The following is a 23243-nucleotide window of genomic DNA, read 5'->3' on the forward strand; positions in this document are numbered from 1 at the left end:
AATCCGCAGCACTGTTAAGGCGTACTTCGAAGAAATCAACAGAATATAAACGTGTATAAATACATACCTTTTTAAAATGAATTTTAATTTTGTAAAGGTACTATATTATATTATGACTTTAACATTCTTTGAAATAACATTGTATACCCCGCTCTGTACTGAATTTGGTTTGGTCACGTTATTTGATAGTCACGTGATAAATGCATGTAATGTGTACTGTGTGTAGATCACAAGCAAATTTCAATATCGCAAGGGCATACCCTAGTTAAAATTAAAAATTAAAGTAATAGATTGTTTCTACATAACTTGTACTTTATGGAAAGTGCTGCTGCTTTAAATAGAATTCGCATTTTATTAGTTTAAATTTCAAATTATCTTACTAATGTCGAAATATGTGTGACCTTTACCAAGTATTTTATGTATTTGTTAAGTTATGCTATCGATTTCAGGAAAGCAGCAGTACTTTTCAAGTTAAGAAATATGTCCATTATGTGTATTCAAAAACTCGTCAAGATCTATTAAGTGTATGCCCTTGCGAAAAGGCGATTTAATGAGGCACCTCGGCATGAAACATGCACACCCTGTAGACAAAAACACGGTAGAATTAATTCAATACATTTTCTCGATATTTTTTAAATAATGGCACTAAACAAACGTTTCAGATTTGTTTAAATGGTCTACCTAAGATTTTTAAATAATATTCTGTTTAATAATAAAATGCATTTTTTACTGTGAAAAAATTACTTGATCCGCCTCTCACTGCACATAAAATGCGTCAAACTTTACCATGATGACGTCATGGTAAAGTGCATTGCGATCAGTGACTTGTTTATATCTTGCTGTGTGGAATTTAACTAACGACAAAAATGAATGCAGTGGTAAGTTTTGATGCAGTTCATTACACTTATGCAGCTTAGATTCGCAAATTATTTCATTTTCTGTTATAGTGAGGAATTGCTATATTTGTGTGATGTCACTGTAAACTTTTCCCTTATAAATTAGGCCCCGCCCCCTTTATGCAGCCTTAACAGAGCTGCGTCTTTCTACTTTCTTTCTTTTTATCTATGATCTAAAATTCAAATAAAATTTTGTACTGTTGTTTTTCAATAAATAACAGAAACATTTAACATGCGTGTAAATATTCAAACTGCTACTGAGGAGGAGCTCCAGAGTTTAAAGAATATTGGAGGAAAGAGAGCTCAAGCTATCATTCAATTGCGAGATATGCTGAATTTTCCTATTTACGTTCAACTGTTGGCTTACGCCTCAAGATTCAAGGAAGAAGTATGGCAGCAGTGTATCAATGTCAGGCTGTGGGTAATGATTGATTGATTGATTGATTGTATGTTGTTTAACGTCCCTCTCGAGAATTTTTCACTCATATGGAGACGCCACCACTTGCCGGTGGAAAGCTGCAAATTTTGTCCTATACTCGTCACTTACGGCCATTGAGCAGTGAGGGATCTTTTTCGTGCCAGCACCTACTGCGACACGGGACCTCGGTTTATACGGTCTCATCCGAAGGACCGGTCTCCACGTCCCACAGTGGGATTCGAACCCGCGACGTAAGGATCAACTCCTTACTTCGCGACTCTAGAGCAGACTCTCTTACCACTGCGCCACGCGGGCGACTCTGTGGGTAATGAAGATCTTAGTCGCGAACTTAGAACAACAAACCAGAAATTACAAGCCTGCTATTATGAAAAGGAGGATCTGCACCACAGATTGAATTTGCAGCAAGGCAGAATGCAAACGCAAGCAGAGGGACTTCATAGTAAAGACTTGGCTCTAAAGGAAAAAGAAACTCGGATTTCTGAACTTCAAAAAGAGCTAGACGGACGAACACCTTTACATATACCGAGCTTACAACTGAGTAATCTTCAGAATCTTCAGACACCTTTGGACAGGGCAGGAATTAAGCAAAATATCCATGAAACCGCATCTTACCTCTTTGAGGGTAGAACCTGGTCAATGCACCATGGAAGGAGGCCACATGATGACTGGTAGTAGGTCTTATTCACCATTTGAGTTAGGACCAATGCAGTCATTCACTGTATTTCCCTCTTCAGGAGTACCATAATTTCCCTCTTCTACCCCTTGTAGTGTGGGTGGTGCAATTATGCAACTGGATTTTGGCCATCAAAGTTCTACTCATAGTGATAGGTTGTCCAGTGCCGACCTGAGAGAACCAAAACAGAGACGTACGCAGGCTACTAGATATAGAGGAGAAAGTAACTCTGGCTCCTCAGACTCAGAAGATTCCAGTGAGTCTGATGACTCTCATAACTTTACCAGAAGGAGATCTCGTCATGGTAAATCCCGAAGGAGCCTGTCAAGTCCTAAGATGCCTACCTTCCGTGGCGACAAACACTGGAACTCATTTATCTTCCAGTTCCAAAGAGATGTGAAACAATGTAACTGGAGTGAGCGAAGAGCAAAGGGAAGGCTAATTGACTGTCTGCAGGACAAGGCGTTAGATTTCGCACGTGAACTAACACATTGTAGCTATCAAGATCTCTTGAAGAAAATGTCAAGGCGATTCAGTACAAAAGAGGCACCTATATCTGCAAGGCGTCAATTACAATTTGTACGACAGAAGGAGGATGAAACTTTTGAGGAATTCTCTCAAAGAGTCTATTTTCTAACCATGGATAAACTTCCAAAAGCTAATGACAGCAGTGTTGATCAAATGGCAGTGGAAGCTTTCCTTATAATTAGGGGATGCAAGGACAAGGAAGCTGCTCACATTGCAATGGAAAAGAATCCAAAGAGCATATACAAAGCCTTGAAGTATGTCAAAGCAGATGTGAACAATCGCAGGGCACTGTTTGGTTCAAGAACTAATTACAATACCCGCCGTGTCAGTTTCCAAGATGACTGTGTTGAGCCAGCTACAGATGAAGCATGCATTCGAACCCTTCATGACTCGAAACGAGATTTCTCAGGGAAACTTAAACGCCTGATTGCTAAACTCATAGGACTAATGGAACGAAAGGACCAGCCAACGTCAAGGTCTCCGACACCCCCATCAAGCCCACAACGACGTCGTTGTTACCTCTGTAAGGGATATGGTCACTTGCAAAGGGAGCCCCCAGGCTAGAGACAAGGGAAGGAGCCCTAGCCTCGACAAGAAGATTTGAACTTCAGAGGACTGGGCGGATTGGCCAACACTCAGTCCAGTCAGTAAATTTTGGCCAGCCACTACTGATGAATGAAAGTCTAGATGAAAATTACGAAACGTGGATACGGCGACTAAGGAACAAGTATTTTGAAGGGGATGAGAGCTCACCTGGTGTCGATAGTGAGGATAACACATTAATTAATACAGATGACAGCCTTGAGGATTCAAGTGAAACAGATAATACAGTTATAGAGACAAACGAGCAGGACATTGTTGGTGACCTGGAGAAAATTCAAGAATCCACTGGTACAACTAGGGCAGGAAGGAAGATCAAGAAACCTGCTCGTCTGGAGCATTATGTATAATTAGAAGTTGTGCTCTTTTTATTTGGTTTTATGGTGCCAGGCAGGCATGAAGTCAAAACTTATTGAGGTTATTTATCTCAATAAGGTACCAATAATAGTTTTTTGTTATTTGATGATGTAATATTTAGCAGTGTCTATTTTTGTATAGGAAGATGTCCGATTATATGGAAGAAGCGTGTTTTGTGCCAGACTATGAAGAAGATATGGAGGATACCGGTAGTGCAGTAACAACATCACAGGAGTTGAAGAAACTGTCTGGACGGAAGTGTCCATTGTGCATTGCCAGGACACCAGCTATAAAGCCCCTTGTTTAACGCACTCACCTTCCTTGGTATTTTGGGGCCTTGACAGCATGATGGAAATATGGGGTCCAGGAAGGGAAGCAGTGATTTCCTAGAGCTAAGCATACTAATGCTGAGGGCCATCCCGAGGGTGTTTTGTTTAATGAGGCCAATAGACGTCGTTGGGTCACTCTAGTGAACGGCTTGCTCAGCCGGATATGTTTCCATATTGGACTGGGGTCTCTGGACAACCTTCTCTGTTTCGTGATTGAACAGCATCTTTATGTGGAGGTTACGAATCCTGCAGCGTCAGACTTCACTGATGGTGAGATTGAGTTACTGAACCTGTTTGAGGATGCTAATGGTCTTGCCAGGTCCCAATGTTTTTCGATCCATCCGCCGACATCTTTGGCTTCACTCGCCCATTAGAGGGCCATCTGTAATCTTTTACAGCTCCTGTTACCTGCTGGGCAGAGAGATATGCTGTCAACCATACAAGAGACAACTTTTTCTGGAGACTTAGTAGTACCAGCTGTTTCTCTTAGCCAGCCAGATCCACTAAAACAACATTTTGGGGATTCGCATTTCCATATGGACATCCTACTTTCGCGAACGGGTCTCGGGAATTTTGCTGCATTAGAGGATAAATATGGTGACTCTGACTTTCAACTTGATGTGGCAATTGCTAACTATGTCTTTCCATATCACTGGGATCGATTCCGTCAGCTGATTAAGGATCCAAGGGTCTACCTTACCTTTGGTCTCCATCCCCATATTGTGAAGAGTGATTTCTCCATATTGCAGCTGCGGGAACTTCTGAGTGAGCCTGATTGTGTTGGTTTAGGAGAGGTTGGCCTTGACTTTACAACATGCTCCCGCTGTAGTCCCAGATGCCGTAGCCTACAGCAATGCAAGAGGGATTCACTTGCGTGCCAACGATCCTTCCAAAGGGAGAGATTCTTCCTGTAGCTAAAGACAGGGACCTCAAACTAGTTGTGCACTGCCGAGACCTACACTCCGGGTATGCAGCTAAAGAATTTCTTTCTATTTTAGAGGAGTTGGGCCTGACAGACTTGCGAATCCACAGGCACTGTTTCATCGGGAGTACAGAAGAAGCCGTTGAATGGATGGACCGATTGCCAAATGCAAAATTCGGCTTCACTTCTAGCCTTCTTGGGTTGTTTGAAACAGCAGATGCTATTCGTGCCATGCCCTTGAGTAGGATTTTACTTGAGTCAGATCCCCCCCCCCCCCCCATACTTGCCACCAACTTCCCGTATGAATATCAATACTCCATGGGCCCTTTTGCCAGTTGCGGAGAGAATTGCAGAGCTAAAGAAGACAACAGTGTTTGACGTTCTGGCAAAAACCCTCCATAACCTGAAGTACCTTTATCGTATTTAAATCATATTACTTCATGTTTATTGTATATCACATATTTCTTGCAATGTAGTGACTTGCCCCATCATTTGTTTTTTTTTCAGGTCCAGGATAGGATCAATTCTTTGGACCAGGGGGGAATGTAGTACAATTAGTTATATGTATCCTGTGCTGAGCCCGTGTATGTACTCCCGTGTTGAACCTCTTATGTGTATGTGTGCGTATGACGTCACGCCTTTTTGTGTATTAGAAGAAGACACCATTCTGTGTAAGAACCTACGGGTAACCACTGTGAACTATTTCGACCTGCTGTGTGCGGTCTGGGGCTGCTCTGTGCGCCTCACCAACATAATAACTTGCTGCTGTGTGCGCTCGTTATCTGTGTATATTTGTGTATTTGTTAACTGTCTTGTTTTGTGTAATAAATGACATTACAGCAATATCACAGGTCTACAATATGATAAAAAAGTTGTTGATTTATTATTGGGATAGTCTTTTTTGAATATTTAATATAGTGAATTATTTTAACTGTAATTAAAAGCTGTTAGTTAATAATTGTAGTAATTATTTATGTTTATAGAATTTATTAATGAATAAGTATAGTCATTGTTTTTTTTTAAAGTATAAATATATTACATTTAATTAGTTACAATTTCTTGTATAATTAGTAAGAATGACTTTAAAAGATTAAGATAAGTCCTAGTATACTTGAATTTTAAATGCTTCGTGATTGTTTAGAGAAGATGCTATCAATTAATTAGGCTTGTTTCGTATTCAACGTGTTCACTCTGACTGGATATATAATATCTTTTGTTGGATAAATCTGTTCTAAGATGATGATGTTTAAATTGAAATGTTAAACCTTTGTGTAAATAAAATAAAATACTTAGTTTCGTGATTAATGAGTAATTTAATTCAATGGACATTAGGTTTAGGAATGCTTTAAGTCTGATACCCTGTGGCAGTTAGCTTGGTTAGATCAATTTTACATGACACGTACATATTTTGTGCTTTGTGTATAATATATAGAGTTCTACTGTTGACTGCTTTATCATGTATATGATTATTACTCAGTTTTTTGTCTTCTCTTTGGTCTGAATTGACATTAAATCACAGTTGTTTAACTTTCTACATGTTACGACTAAAGTAAGAAATAGAAGCTAGGGGTTACAGTAGGTCAACTTTATGCAGGTTACATATGTACGACTAAAGTAAGAAATGGAAGTTAGAGGTTACAGTAGGTCAACTTTATATGGGTTACGACTGAAGTAAGAAATAGAAGCTGAGGGATACAGTTGTGAAATGGGGTGATGTGGGATAGTTGTAGGGTAACTCATGAATGTAAAATTCAATGACTTGAATTCTCTATACAGAATTGACTGAGTACTGATAATGTACTGGTGTTAACATTTAGATATAAACATCATTGATATTGAAACAGCTTTGTCTAGGAATGTTGTGTATTTCTGTAGCTAGGAATGTTGTGTATTTCTGTAGCAGGTGTCCAGTATAAATCTACACTGTGTACTGGGCTTGCATTCTACATGTATATTACATATAGTGTTCATTGACTTTAGCTGTTTTAACAATGTTGTATCACCTTCATGAAATGTTTGTATATTTCAATCAATTGATTCATTAGTAGTGAAATGAAAATATGTCAGACTTAACTATTATTGGAAAACAATATATGTTTGTGAAACACTGATGCCCCCATATGGCAACTTATAGTGAAGGTAAAACTTTCTCAAATGCAAATCAAATATGTTAGTACCCAAAGTAAGGTCTTGTCTCAAAGAATATACCTGTGAAATATGAAAGCCCTAACAGCAACCATTGAAAAGATATGGAAATCGCTAAAGTTTTTCAAAAGTGAGTCAATCAACAAGGCCATAGTCAAATGGTCAAAATTAATGGTGCCCAAGGAAAGGCCTTCTCAAAGAAATAGACATGTGAAATATGAAAGCCCTAGCACCAACCATTCAAAGTTATGGCCAAGGTTAAAGTTTTTCAAAAGTAGGTCAAACTCCAGGGTCAAGGTCAAAAGGTTAAAGTTGTTGGTATCCAAAGTAAGGTAAAGTCACAAGGATTACACATGTGAAGTGTGAAAGCCCTAGCACCAACTGTGTAAAAATGGCCAAAGTTTAAGTTTTTCAAAAGTAGGTCCAGCTCCAAGGTCAATGTCAGAGGTTCAAAGTTGTTGGTATCCAAAAGAAGGCCCTGTCACAAGGACTAAATATGTGAAGTATGAAAGCCCTAGCATCAACTGTTCAAAAGTTATGGCAAAGGTAAAAGTTTAGTAAAATTTTGCAAAACTGGATTAAACTCCAAGGTCAAAGTCAAAAAGTCAAATATGATGGATCCCAAAGAAAGGTCTCATCACAAGAAACACACATGTGAAATATGAAAGCCATAGCTTCAACCAATCAAAAGTTATGGGTAAGGTTAAAGTTTTTGCAGACAAACAGACAGCTAGACAGACAGACAGACAGATATACAGGGCAAAAACTGTATGCCCCCGAATCTTTGATTACGGGGGAATAAAAATGACAGAATTTGATAACAAAATTACAATATAGTGATCCTGACTCAGAGAAAATGTTTCAAATATTGCTTAATCTAAAGAATCAGTTCTTTATTCTGAGCAATAATTAACTGATCACAGTAGAATTTGAATAAATGTATACTTAAATATATTTAGTACTGTGAATTAAATTTGAACTGCATTCATATGAACAATTTAATGCAATTTAGTTTAATTCAAATCAATTTACTGACATGTGAATTTTGACACGTGTAATTGCAAAATTAAGTCACATGCAACATGTCAGTGGTCAGGCATGTTAGATAGTGGAACTTTTGATGTCATAATAGCCTTAATATTTATTATAAAATGATGCACATTTGTTTCCTTCACAATTGCTGTCATGTGCATGCTAATTAATTTAAATGGCTACAATTTGCATGATATAACTTCATATAAATTTACTGCAGATCAGAAATTTAATGTGCATTTTTAAAAAGATTCTTAAATGCTGTTTTTGATGACAGTACATTGATTAAGCCACATGAGAAGTACAATTTTCACTTAATCTGAAGAACTGTTGTATGATTTCATGACTTTGAGCAAACCTTAACCATGATACCTCTCTTAAGTGTTTACATGAATTGTATTAATGTCCTAACCAAATGTAGTGAGAAAAGCAGGGTAAAAAAAATACCGAGTTTATTTCGGAATCCATTTTAATTTGATTTTTAAAATCTGTTTTTGATGCAATGTAGGAGAAATATCAGTCATGTAGCATCTATTTGAAGGGGAGGAGGGGAAGGAGGAAGAAAAATTGACAAGCCAGAATGAAAAAAAAAAAATGAGGAGAATTCTCATGACTCCTAAATCTTATTTCATATGTGGGTGGGTAAGATTAATATAGTGCGTGAACATAGGAGGAATTTAACTATACTGGATTAAAAATATTGGGGGGGGGGGGGGGTGGCAGATTTGAATGACCATTTTCATACTAAATTAATAATAAAGAGGAGGAGGGGAGGAGGGAAAAAATTGACAAGCCAAAATAAAATTAGGAGAATTCTCATGAATCCTAAATCTTATTTCATATGTGGTTGGGTGAGATTAATATGTTCTGAAAAAAAAATTGGAAGGGGGCAGCCCCCCCCCCCTCCCCCGCGGATACAATGTGCCTAAATGTTATGTTCACCTAAGTGGAAGTCGGACGCAGGTGAAGTAACTTTTCATAACTAATTGAATCAGTTTTGAAATTAATAATCTTTTTTTAATCCAAAGTGAAAAAAAATCTAATGTTCACCTGGTAGGCACATGCAAGTGAGTAATATTTAATATTTTTTCTACATGCAATGTTAGCTGGTTGAACAATTGCATCAGCAAAAAGAGAGCTAGAATATATTAAAAAAGCCCATTTAAGACACATCATAATCCTTTTATGGGCTAGACACGGATTTGATCAAGCTTCAGATTTATACTTACGGTGGGGAAGATATCTCTTACTTTCACTATATTATATAGAAAATTGTAATATTTCATTTTTCTTGCAGTGGACTACACTGTTAAAAAATTGATATTTTTTTTCTAATATGAAGTTGATAAGAGAGATATAAGGTTAAAAAGATATATTTATATGTATATCATGTATGTTATGTATTTTATGTTTTCTTTTCAATAGGACTCCCTCTGGAGAACTTGGAGTGTAAGAAACATCCCAGTGTTCCATTATCCCAATTCTGTATCCCGTGTGAGGTAACCTTGTGTGAGAAATGTACCACGACGTCTAGTGATCATAAAAAACATGATGTTAGAGATGTTGAGAAATTATTCAGAGAAATTCACAAAAGAAAAGGTTTGTAATGATGCAGAATGTGTTTTATTTGAACAAGACCTTTGAAAAAATCTAGATTACAAAAAATCAATTGTGTCCGTCATTTTTGAGAGTTTACACTTTCATAACTCACTTAAGTCAGATGAACTAAAGCTATCTGTTTTTCTCTGTCATTGTCCGTTATTATTCGTACATTAACATTTGAACATGTTTAGCTTCTTCTCTGAATTTTCAACCAGTTTTGGCATAAAGCATATATGGGTGAAGTGGAACAATATTAATGAATATTATGGTCCCTGTTCCCTGAGGCCAGATGGGTTGGACTAAACTTAGTCTTTATTAGCACAATTCCCACAACTTTCAGTTTTAGTAGGAAAGTACCTTGTGATTCCAAGAACACACCTGCTGTCAGAGGGAAATTCTTTCTAGTCTTTTGTTTGATGTTGCCCTGCTCTGTCGGCTGTATAGTAATCAGTATGCCTGTCTGTTGATCATTCTCTCTATCAATCCATCTGATTTCATTTGTCTGGAGTATTTTTCTCTCTCTTTACCCCAGGCAAACTCATACTTTACCATTAGAATGCTTGTGGGTAGTGGGTATGCAGTGACCCAGAACAAATTTTCTCAAAAAGAGGTCATGGACAAAAAAATCTATCTGTGTTATATCTTGGATTTTTTTCTCTCTTTGGCCAAATAGTATACTTTACTCTTAATGTGTTCATTGATAGAGGAGGAAAAGTGACTTTGAACCAAATTTCAGATGAAAGGTCAAGGTCAGAAAACCTGTCAGTTTAATATCTTTGTCTGGAGTGTATTTTCTCCCCTTAATTTGCCTAGTTGGACTCGTTATTCACATGTTGAACAAAGGGCGTGGCCACAAAAGGGTATCTCACACCCACACCCACCCCCCCTCCCACACACACACACACACTATATCTATATATATAAATCATGGCCCACATTGGTAGGGAGGGACCACTACAGGAGATTAAAGTTATACCACGTCTTAAGGGGGATATAAAAGAAATATATGTTAAAATGTTCTTCTCAAGAAAAGCAAAACCATACGTAGTTAAATTAATATAAAAGCATCCTCCAGTAGCTTAATGTAGCTTAGTGTAGATTCAAGTTTGTTCGAATCATGACCCCGGGGTAAGGCAGAGCAACTATGGAAGATATTTCTATAGAAAAATCTTCTAAAGCGCTATAAGTCTAAGAAATCTGGAAACATCCTCAGTTAGTGTATATTCAAGTCTAATCAATCCCCCTTTTGTATATATTTAAACTTTAAATACTGATTCTAGCCAAAAAAAAACAAAAGTTAAGTTGAGGGATGTTAACCACGGACCTCTTGTTTATTTGTAGAAGGAGATGCAATTTTAATGTGCCTTTTGCTTTGCCCTTCATACAAAATAAATCTGGAAGAAGAACACTGGATAAAGAAGTATAATGCTGTTGCTGAAGTTTTCAAATTCAACAAGATTAAGAAGCCGTCCAATCTTGGCAACTTAAAGAAGTACAAACCAATACTGAAACAGGATAGTGGGAATGTTGAATTTTCCTGTGAATTCTTAAGAGACACTAGCTTTCTTCGATTTGCAAAAGATAGAAAATTTGTGAATATGTTTCTGGATTGGGCAGAAAAAGAAAACATTGCCAAGTACTGTAGATCATCAAATTATTTGAGAAAAGAGATTGGGGAGGAAGTTTGCTGCTGGTTATTGCCAAATCAAACAGACCAGTTGATAGAAAAACTTGGAGAAGACATGTTTTCACATAAAACGATGATGGACCAATCAATACATGAATCAGTGTATAGGAAGCGTACGTTTCTTTTTAGTTTGATTTACATCTAATTTAAGTTTTTCCCACCATTTTGGTGTTATTGATTTTAGCTCACCTTAGCTGAAAGCTCAACTGCGCTCTTGTCTAGTGCACATCTGTTCATAAGTCTATTAACTTTTTTAACATTTTTTGACTTTTCGTTAGAACCAGTGAACCAGTTTCAACCAAACTTGCCACAAAGCGTACTTGGGTAGAGAGTCTCACTCTCTTTCGACGGAGAGGGTCTTAAGAAAAAATATGGTGGTTTTTATATACAACTTCTTCTCATGAAACCACTGGACCAGATGACATTTAAGTGTCAGGTAGTGCAGATTCAAATTTGTTCATTGACCGATGGAGTAGGCTTTGGCCTACTTCCTTATAAATAGGTAAGGTCAGAATTGGTGATTATTTTGTCATACTTAGGAATAAGTTGATAAAAAATGATTTTTTAAAAAAAAACAGGACCATGATCATTCAAATTAATTTATAAAAAGGAAATGCAGGTTTCAATTTGTGAAAAATTGTGGCCAATTAATTTTGGGTACGGTAGTGCCACAATTAGAAAATAGATATGTACATTAGGATATACAAGGAATATAAATTTTAAAAAAAATTCTCAAGAAATGAAGGAACATGAATTATTATATTAATTAGCAAGTACCATTAGTTTAGATTCAAATTTTGTAAAAACTATTGCTCCAGGGGTACGGTGGCATAAAATTTAATACAGTTTACCTTCGAAATCTGGGACACTAATATCTTGAATACCTTGGATATGCTGAAGTGTCTTGGAAGTCTCAACTACTTTTTCAGCTGAGCTTGATGGAGTCGTTTTGAGTTATGCTATACCATCTGCGTCAGTCTCTAACTATAAGCCCTACATGGCCAAACTTGCATGGGTGATGCATCCAGAGGTGAACACTAGCCAACTTGCTTTGGATGCTGGATCTTACCTATTTTATCAAGATGAGTGATTATTAGCCCTCCTGAACCAAACTACATGTAGCATGGATTATGTATCAAGGAATGGACACTATCAGACTTCCTTCGATAATGTGACCTACATTTTCCAGATGAGTGACCAGGTTGAAGTTCTCTTGAACTGGACCATTCCAGAAGAACTACAAGTCTTACATGGATCAAACTTGCATGGATTGATGACGGTATGTTGTTTTACGCCCCATTCGAGAATTTTTCACTCATATAGAGATGTCACCATATACCGGTGAAGGGCTTCAAATTTTGACCTTTACTCGGCACTCAGGGCCATTGAGCAGTGAGGGATCATTATCGTGCCAACGCCTGTCGTGAAACGGGACCTCGGTTTTTAAAGTCTCATCCGAAGGACCCGCAACTTTCACTTCAAAGTGCCGAGCGCATTGCGAAAGAATAGTTACTACCCGTTTTTTATCGACTTAGGTCAGTCGCGGCCGAGATTCGAACTCACGACCTCGAGATCACGGAGCGAGCGTTCTACCGACTGAGGTACCGTGAACGCTCCAAACTTGCATAAATGATGCATCTAAAGATGAACGCCTCCTATCTGCTTTGGATGATGGATCTGACCTACATTTTCCAGATGAGTTTCTTGGGAAATGTTCTTCAAGTAGCTCTTTCACCATGGGAATAATAATTGAAATGGATCTATCTTCTTTTTGTATTTTAACAGAGCTTTCTCGAACCATGGGCTATATCAAAGTTTTTAGCTCACCTGAGCCGAAGGCTCAAGTGAAATTTCTGATCGAAATTTGTCCTTTGTCTGTTGTCGTCGTCGTTGTTGTTAAACTTTTCACATTTTCATCTTCTTCTCAAGAACCACTGGGTTTATTTCAGCCAAACTTGCCACAGAATATCCTTGGGTAAAGGGGACTCAAGTTTGTTCAAATGAAGGGCCACGCCCTTTTCCAAGGGGAAATAATCATGAATTTGTGAAAAATTAATGGCATCATTTAAAAATCTTCTTCTCAAGAACCACTGTGCTTGAAAATATGAAACTTATATGGAAGCATCCTCAGGCAGTGTAGATTCAAGTTTGTTCCAATCTTGATCCCCGGGGTAGGATGGGGCCACAATGGGCGATCAATGTTTTACATAGGAATATATAGGAAAACTCTTTAAAAATTGTCTTCTCAAGAACAGCAAAGCCATGATTGGGTTATTCATATGGTAGCATTCTCAGGAAGTATAGATTCAAGTTTGTTCAAATCATGACCCCCGGGGGTAGGGTGGGGCCACAATGGGCGATCAAAGTTTTAAATAAGAATACATAGGAAAGATCTTTAAAAATCTTCTTCTCAAGAGCAGCAAAGTCATGATTGGTTTTATTCATATGGAAGCATCCTCAAGTAGTGTAGGTTCAAGTTTGTTCCAATCATGACCCCTGGGGTAGGGTGGGGCCACAATGGGCGATCAAAGTTTTACATATAATACATAGGAAAAATTTTAAAAATCTTCTTCTCAAGAACAGCAAAGCCATGATTGTTCATTTTTATGTGGGTGCATCCTCAGGAAGTGAAGATTCAAGTTTGCTCAAATCATGACCCCCCAAGGGGTAGGGGGCAGTATGGGCGATCAGAGTTTTACTTAGGAATATATAGGAAAAAGCAAGCCCTTTAAAATCTTCTTCTCAAGAACAGCAAAGCCATAATTAGTCATATTTAAATGGAAGCATCCTCGAGTAATGTAGATTCAAATTTTGTTCAAATCATGACGCCCAGGAGAATAGAGGGGCCATAACAGGGGATCATAGTTATACAAAAGAATACAAATGTTATATCAATAAAAATTGTCTTCTTAAGAACAGCATAGCCATTATTTATCATACTAATTCAAAGGCATCCCTTTGAAGTATAGATTAAAGTTCAAATCAACCCTCCCCCCGCGAACCACTTTTATATCAAAACTTTTCAAGAATAAACTGATTTCTGCTTTTTCCTAGCCAGAGTGCTCAGGTGCAAACGTTAATAGATAGTGCAGAGCATGGGATAAGAATCAGCAGCCTACCCATTTATTGTCTTATGTAGGAATGTATAGGAAAAAATCTGAAGAACTACCAAAACATGATTATTTGAATGAATATGCAAGATCCATTTAGTTGTGCAATTTAAGTCTTTTAATGATGGTTCCAGGAAAAAAGGCTGTAGTGAGGAAAATATGGTAATTAAAACTTTGTACGAATAGACAGGACAATATTTTTATTTAAAAAACCTTCCCTTCCGAAAAGTACGAAAAGTAGGGCCAATCTAATTGGTGTGTGCATTATTGCTCGTAGGTTTGAGATTTCTTATTTAAATAAAGATTAGTAAACAATTAGACTACATTAAGGTGCATGACATGGTTAAAGCTTAACTAACTCAAGTTAGATTAGTTTACATATCTGCAATATTGGAACAGAAATATACCTTCACGGTTACAATTATTCATGTTTACTTGTTCTACCTTCACAAACCGATCACGGAAGTTCAGTGGGTAGAACGCTTGCTCTGTGATCGGGAGGTCGTGAGTTCGAATCTCAGCCGCGATTGACCTAAGTCGATAAAAACTGGGTAGCAATTGTTCCTTCGCCATGCGCTCGGCACTTTGAAGTGAAAGTTGCGGGTCCTTCGGATGAGACCTTAAAAACCGAGACCCCGTGTCACGGCAGGTGTTGGCACGATAAAGATCCCTTACTGCTCAATGGCCGTGAGTGCCGAGTAAAGGTCAAAATTTGAAGCCCTTCACCGGTATATGGTGACGTCTCTATATGAATGGAAAATTCTCGAATGGGACGTAAAATAACACACTATCAATCAATCAATCTATCTTCACTATCTGAAGTTCAAACAGTGTCAGAGCTACAGTCGTGTGAGAGATTTTTTTTTTTAAAATTTTGATTATAGTTGGCATACCAGTCCAGGTTATAATGAGGGGAGATGAGTCAGTGAGGAATTTTATGGATAACTTGAAGAAAGGGGAGACAACAATGTACCATGCATCTGGGATGATCATTGGATGTGCGGGTAGCGGGAAGTCAACCCTGCTAAAGAGACTGAAGGGCATTGACCTAAAAGAAATTTTGGAAAGTTCTAAGTCAACCAGAGGAATAGATGTCCAGGCTGACATATTTGATGTAACTGGAAATACAATAAAAGGTGTGGTTTCTTATTAAATAAGATCAGATCAAGTTTTCAAATAATATTTTTCACAATAAAAACAGTCTAAAAGCCTGTGTCTCAATCAAGTCACACCATTCTAAGCTATCTTGCTTAGAATAATGTGCCTTGATTGTAACACATAATATTATTTTGTCAAACGAACAGTTACACTACAAAAAATAGAAAAAATAAATAAACAAATAAATAAATAAAAACTGTAGGATTCATGTCTGGATTATAATGAAAAAAGAAACATAAGGAAAATTAGCTCAAAATTGACTTAAAGATTGGTTATGGCATGTTCATGTATGTGTGATTCTGATAAAAGACCATAATATCAAGTGTAAGTAAAAGATTAAAGATTAGGTCACTCAGTTGACTATTGCTATATGTTTTTTGTCCGTTGTTGCGTGTTGTCCGTCGTCCGTTAACTTTGATCATTTTCAACTTTTTCTCTAGAACCGCTAAACCAATTTCAACCAATTTTGGCATATATCATCTTTGGGTGAAGGGGAACAAAAATCGTGAATTTCTTGGTCCCTGCCCCCCTGGGGCCCCAGGGTTCGGGCTTAAACCTCCAAAATTGATGTAATCTTTAAAAATCTTCTTCTTTACTGCTGGACATCAAGCAGTCAAATTGTTGGCACGATTGTAATAAGCAATGGGCCCTCTTCCAAAATTATAAAATTCATGGCCCCTCGTATATAGTGAAAATGCATTAATTCTTTTAATATCTTCTTTTCTGCTCCTGGGTATCATTTAATCAAACTAATTTCATGGTTATGATAAGCATTGATTCTTTTTTCCAAAATTGTAAAATTCATGGCCCTTGGGTTAAGGGTTCTGGTGTTAGGGCGGGGCTCTATTGATTATATTGTGAAAATGCATTAATTCTTTGAAAATCGTTCTCTTTGTTCCTGGGTATTATTCAAACAAATTAAGTGCATGGTTATGATAAGCATTGATGCCTTTTCCAAAATTGTGAAATTCATGGCCTCAGGGTTGGGGAAAAGGGGGGGGGGGTCTATTGATTATATAGTGAAAAGCATAATTTCTTTGAAAATATTCTTTTCTGCTCCTGGTTATAAAGCAAAGAAACTAAGTATATAGTTATGATGAACAAAAATGCTTTTTTCCAGAATTGTGAGTTTCATGGCCCCTAAGTCAGATGCTCTGGTGTAAGAGTGGGACTCTATTGATAATATAGTGTAAATGCATTAATTCTGTTATTAAATAATCCTGCCTTCTCCTTAATGTCGAGTAGATAAACAAAGTGCATAGTTATGATGAACAATTGTGCTTCTTACAAAATTTTTAAAATTTGTGGTCCCCAGGTTTTGGTGTTTTTCGGGGCCATTGGGGGTGGGGGGGTGGGTGCTATATTGATAATAAAGTGAAAATTTGTTAATTCTTTGAAAATCTTCAACTTAGTGTATAGTTATGATCATGAGGGTACCTCTACCAATTTGTGAATTTCATGACCCTGGACATGGGTTTTAGTGTTAGGGTATGGCTGTTTGAATCTATACTGAAAATGTATTATTTCTTTGAAAACCCTTTCTGCTCCTTGGCATATCAAAGGCAAACCGAATAAAAGTTTTAATAAGCAAGGATATTTTTACCAGATTTCTGAACATCTGGACCATTTAGTTGAGTGTACTGGTCCTGACCAGAGCTCTATTAATTTGAATTCTGCTGAGAGAAGTTATTCCCCTTTGCCATTCACTTTTGATAATTAAACACCGTAAATAATGTATTTGAAAGACTAATAGAATAAGAGAATTATGCCAAAAAATTTGTTGTATAGTACTAAAAGTACATAATTTTAATGACCAGGTAGACATGTAAATAATAAACAAATAAAAATGAGACAAAAATAACTCAATAAATGTTCTTCAAAGACCAAGAGAAGCCAATGTAAGAGATCACAATATGGGGTTAAAAGTAGTACAGAAGAACGAATAGTTTGTTGATAGTCTAAATGGTAATAGTGCTAAATGGGAGATAGAATAGAATTTATGTACGAGTTGTTACTGAATAATAGATTAATTATTTCATTGATCCTGATCATCCTATTGCTCTTGCTTTGGGGTACCAAAGCTTCATCTATCAGTTAATTTTATACTCTATTGATCCTCTAAATTTTTGTTTTATGCTCAGTTGACCGTTAAGGCCCTTGAGTCTCTTGTGTAATTTCATGACCAAAAAACTGGATGTCCATTCTTGACAAAGATTTCAAATAAGCTGAATCTCGACCTTGTAAATTGAACCAAGGTCATTGAAATTATGTACAAACTTAAATAAGTTTTTAGTTCAAGTATTTGTGTGTGTGTCAGTGTCGGGGGGTGGGGAGGGGGGCATGTCACAATGAGAGAAAGCTGACTCAATAAGCATTGTGGACTATGGGACTGAATAGTTATGTACTTTATTTAATGAACTGGATTAGCTGAGCTAGTGATGTTCACAACATATGTTTGGAATAAAGGACTAAATATTATGATTTTACGTAAAAATTAAATATTGGTATTTTGGTTTTGTAGTAAACTCGTCAAACCAAAAACAACGCTTCAAAGTTAAAATAAATGAAAAATTAGATGAATCAAGCCAAGAAAAAAGTATTCCAGAACAGGCTGGAGAATTATCTGGTGACATAAAAAAGTTGGACGTTGAAAAGGCAGGGGATAAGAATGATACAGCCAGTAAAGCAAACAATGAAGAATCCGTTAGTGAAGAAATGTCACGGGGGTATTTGGGTACAGAATCTGACTCACTTAAAGTAAATGATGTCGCCCTCTCTGTGAAAAAAGAAAGGGTAATAGTTCAAGACAGACTAAGTATTCCTGAGAATTCAGAAATATCAGGAATTTTACGAGTTTCCAAAGATGTTTCGGATGACCCAGAAAAAAAAATTACCATGGTGGACTTTGCAGGACAGTGTTCATATTATGCCTCACATCAGATTTTTCTGAGTCCACGAGCATTCTTCATTCTGGTGCTCAATATGGATAAGAAGTTTGATGATAAGGTTGGAGAAGAAGTCTGTAGTCAGGAAGGCTCCATTTACAAGGGATGGACACACAGAGGTTTGTTATTGTTACATAATGGTGTATATTAGTTATCTAGTAAAAATTGAAGCAAATTCAATATACAACTAGATGCTGTCATGAGACAGTAATACCCGCACTACTGTGTTTGCCTCTAAATGCAGGCACATAGCATCATTTTTTGAAACATAACTTTTTACTATTGAAAATGTTCTTGAACGAGTGGTTCCCCCCCCCCCCCACTTTTTGTTGCATTATAGTCAAATAAAGGTAATGTAGTAGTGTATATATAAAATTGGAGTACTGAAAGAAGTTGGAATCCACCCCCACCCCCCACCCACCCCACGAAATAGGATTTTTGAGTTTTGAAAAAAAATTTTTTGACTTCTCAAATTTTTTCAGGTAAGTTGAATTTTCTTTCTCTGGCTATCCCCCCTCCACTTCCAAAAACGTTGCTACGTCCCTGAAATGTGCTCTGACTGCTCTCCTTCAAATTCTGGTAACCAGGGAAGAAGCACACATTTAAATCAAGCATAAAATGCTCAGGTGAACATGCAGCCCATATGGGCCTCTTATGTAAATCAGGTGTGGATCCAGGAATTTTTTCCAGGGGAATCCAACCCAAAAATTTCTATTTCCTGGTGCTTGTGGTGGTGGTGGGAAAGGGGGGGGGGGTGGATGGGGTGGGGGTGGGGTGGCCGCTCACTTTTTAAGCTTCATAAGTATAACTTTTCAACTTAACAGAGGTCCGTGTTTTCTAAGGGGGGGGGGTTCCAAGGTCACTTTTAGTTGCTTTCGTATATAGATTTCGTGTATAGCTTCCGGACCCCCTCCCCCCCTCTAGATCCGCGCATGTAAATATTTCATTACCAGTCTGATATTACCTAAAAATGTAAATTCTGATAAAGAGAGAATTTTTGAAAGATTTGTGTAAAAAAAGGGGGTGGTTAATTTTCTACCCATAATTGGAACTTGTTGAATTTATTGTCAAAACAACAAATATTATTATTTTAGTGCATAGTTTTTTTGATGAAATTTAAAAAAAAATAGATGCCAACTTGTGTTTGTTTGTTTGTATGTTGTTTAACGTCCCTCTCGAGAATTTTTCACTCAAATGGATGCCAACTTGTGCAAATTTTTATCAGAATTTGGGTAGGACTCGGAAAACCACTTTCCAAATCTTGACCCAATCAACTTTGTAAAAAATCAACCCCACCCACGATTCACCCGTTTTCCTGTCATATTTAGAATAGATAACACAAACTTATGAAAAAAAATGTATGTAATTATAATATAAATTTTACAAATGTAGGCTACACCTTTTTGGAAAATTTCTAGACTCGTGTGTGGAATTACGTCACACTGCGAGCACTACTTTTACCATTATCATTATTTTTTTTGCACATGGTGTATTTACATCATTATTACCACTGGGATTATTAATATTTAGTGTGTGTTTTAAATGGATTTATTATTCTGTCAAGTTAACAGTACCTATAACAGGCGGTAAGTACTGTATTATGAATATATTATTTTAAACGTTTAGTATAGAACGGGGTTTGTTTGTTGTTTAACGTCCTTCTCGAGAATTTTTCACTTATATGGAGACGCCACCACTTGCCAGTGGAGGGCTGCAAATTTTAACCTATGGTCGACACTGGTCTCCACGTCCCGCAGTGGATTCGAACCCGCGACTTAAGGATCAACTCCTTACTCCACGACTCTAGAGCAGACCTTCTAACCACTGCGCCTCACGGGCGACTAGAACGGGGTAAAATAATCGGAAATGAAAATAGTTAGGGGCCTATAGTTGGGGTCAAAGATCATTGGAATGCCAAAATTACACAAATTATACAACGAGGCAAGTCCCTGGGGTCATTCCACTCGATCTTTGGAACCGGAAACAATAAAATAGCTTTCATTAAAGCAAAAGCCCCTAAGTCATCTTTGTATTATAACACACTAAATAGGATATATGGCGTCATGACCCCCCAGAGGTCATTCCCAACCCCTAAAACTTGAAACAAATGATCATATACATTGTATCTTGAAAATGGTTGAAAACTCTCCCCTTAACCATATATAATATTGTCCCTCGAGTCATTATGCATTAAATGGTATAAAGGTTATGACCCCTTGAAGTCATCCTCATCCTGAAACTGGAAATGATCACAATATGACCTGCGTCAAAAGTGTGTTAGTGATAATCTGCTTGACATTTTATTCATGACCCCCTAGGGTCAGTCCACTCTCCTAGAAGTAGAAAATGAAAATCATTCAGAGACCCGCCATTATACTTTGTGTACATATACATTTTTGTATTATTCACAATTTATTTTATACCAAAACAAGTTATAAATAATTTGTGCAAATAAATGAGCCTGGGGCTGGGAAGGAAGAAAAGGGGAAGGAGTTATGTCTGGATGGTCTTAAATGTTGAAAAGTCCTAAAATTTGTGAATATTAACCTGGTCATTTCCCACTTGTCATCATTATTTACTGATCTTCTCACAACATACATGTGTCTTTATTAAATTAATAGATCATGGACTTTTTTGGTCATATGCCTAGCTCTCCCTTGAATCAGGAATGGTGATATAAATATTTTAAGAATGATTAAGAATTAAAACAGGTCTTGCACAATCTCTTAAAATTGATTAAGCTCTGTAGTTGAATTAGCTATACTGGTATAGCTTGGTTTTGCTATTCAAAACACTTTGATTTAGCTATTTAATCATACTTTTCTTTAATGTACATTTTTATCAATATAGATAAAGTTGCACTATGGTGACATGGATATAAATTTTAAATTTTCAGCTTTGAGTTTTCTGAAAACAATGCATGGAGGAAAATTGCATTTCAAAAATCGTCTCCTGAGAATTTGCTATCACAGATTTTTATATTTTGCATGGGGCTATATACCTCTCTATATACCTCTCTCTCTCTCTCTCTCTCTCTCTCTCTAACATCTACTTGAATCAAAATTAAAGTGGAATTATAAGACAATTTGTTTAATTGATTACTTTTTAGGATTTTACACCATAAATTCATACTGCAGCAAGAATGTTATCCCTCCCAGAAAAAAATAAATTTACTCACTATCTTGTCTTTGATCTATATCTATAATTACAAAAGGACACAGCCAGAAGTCTTTTAACGTGGTTTGTTACAAATTTCACTTGGAACTCCTATTAATTTGCTCAAGATCAGTATTTTCAGAAATGAACTTGATCAATTATGCTTGAAAAGTACTCACTGTGAACAATGGATCACTTGACTTGTTGAAGACAGGTAAACATACCTCTCAGGGTATAATTATCATACAAAGGCCTGAATAAAATTGAAGTCATAATTAAATCATCATTATCTTAGTTAAAATAAGAAGAAACACACAAGAGGTGTGATGAAATATTTAGAAACACAAAGAGTTTTGTTTCTCATGCAAAATATTCTTTCTTGTGTAAAACAATTGTTCAAATGAAGGGCCAAACCTTCTTTTAAGGGAGATAAGAATGAGTGAAAATTTAATGTTATTTCAAAAATCTTCTGAAGAACCACTGGGCCAGAAAAGTTTAAAATTATGTGAAACTTCATTACTTTGTGTAGATTCAACTTTGTCCAAATCCTGACCTTCAGGGGTAGGGTGCGGCCACAATAGGGGATCAAAGTTTTGTAAACATGGGAATGTACAGTAAAACACGCTTATAACAAAGTGCATGGAGCGGACGATTTTGCTTTGTTATAAGTGTAATTGCTTATATCCATTAAGTTTACAATATATTTTAAAGTCACTTGGAATGAAAATCGCTTTGCTATAAGTTTCAATTCATTATAGGCTTGTTTGGCTATAAGTATGCTTTACTGCATAAGAAAAAAATTCCTTTTCAAGAACCACTAGGCAAGAAAAGTTGAATCTTATGTGAAAGTTTCATTACATAATGTAGAAACAAATTTGTTCTTTCAAAACTACGCCTCCTACAGGTTTGGTGCAACAAGTAGACTTTACTAGTCTACATATTGTTTTTGTCAGTTTTCTTCTTCAATCAAATTTTGTCCGAGCCTTAACTTGACATTACCCTTTGACATTAAGACTTAAAAATTGAAACATGGAGATGTGGTATGGAATTGGGGTTGAGGCCACCAAACTCTTTTTACCTTGACCTTTTGATAAGGTCAAGGTCAATCTTTACATAAAAATATAGTCCAGGCTACATGTATAACCTGAGAACCCTTTGATATAAGAATTTCAAATTTGTAACATAGAAAAAAGACATTTTCAAAAGATGCACTGCACTAAAATGTTGACCTTGACTCCTTTCTTCATTCAAGGTCAAATTGAGAAAAACACCTCCAAACCATAACTTAAGAACCTTTTGACATTAAAACTTCAATCTTGGAACATGGAGAGGTGGTATGGAGAAAGGGTGCATGCAAACAAATTTTTTTACCTTGTTTTTATGCCCCACTATTAATATGGCCGGTGCATATAGTGTTTGTGATGTCCGTCTTCCGTCCTTTCATCCTTCCGTCTGTCTTTCCGTCACGCTTTGCGTTTAGCTCTGTTCAAAGCTCAGTTTCAAAGAAACTGTCAAAGATATTTTTTATCAAACTTCATATGCTGATAGATATTGATGAGAGCTATGTAACTGCATCAACATTTGTTGACCTTGACCTTTCCGTTGACCTTGACCTCACTTTTCTTAAATTAGTGTTTAGCTCAGTATTAAAGATACCATTCAAG

At 36.8% G+C, this 23243-nt stretch overlaps 1 protein-coding gene across 1 annotated transcript in view; it reads left to right on the forward strand.

Moving 5' to 3' along the window:
- Nucleotides 1-23243, forward strand: part of LOC133201976 (uncharacterized) — a 126319-nt gene that overhangs the window by 90050 nt on the left and 13026 nt on the right. Inside the window, exon 6 of the mRNA XM_061337762.1 lies at nt 18285-18542. Coding sequence (XP_061193746.1) covers nt 18285-18542 — 258 coding nt within the window. The remainder of the gene's footprint in view (nt 1-18284; nt 18543-23243) is intronic.

The sequence above is a fragment of the Saccostrea echinata genome, unplaced genomic scaffold (genome assembly GCF_033153115.1).
Source record: "Saccostrea echinata isolate AGI-Se365-2 ecotype Australia unplaced genomic scaffold, CSIRO_AGI_Sech_v1 ptg000046l, whole genome shotgun sequence".
NCBI lineage: Eukaryota > Metazoa > Mollusca > Bivalvia > Ostreida > Ostreidae > Saccostrea > Saccostrea echinata.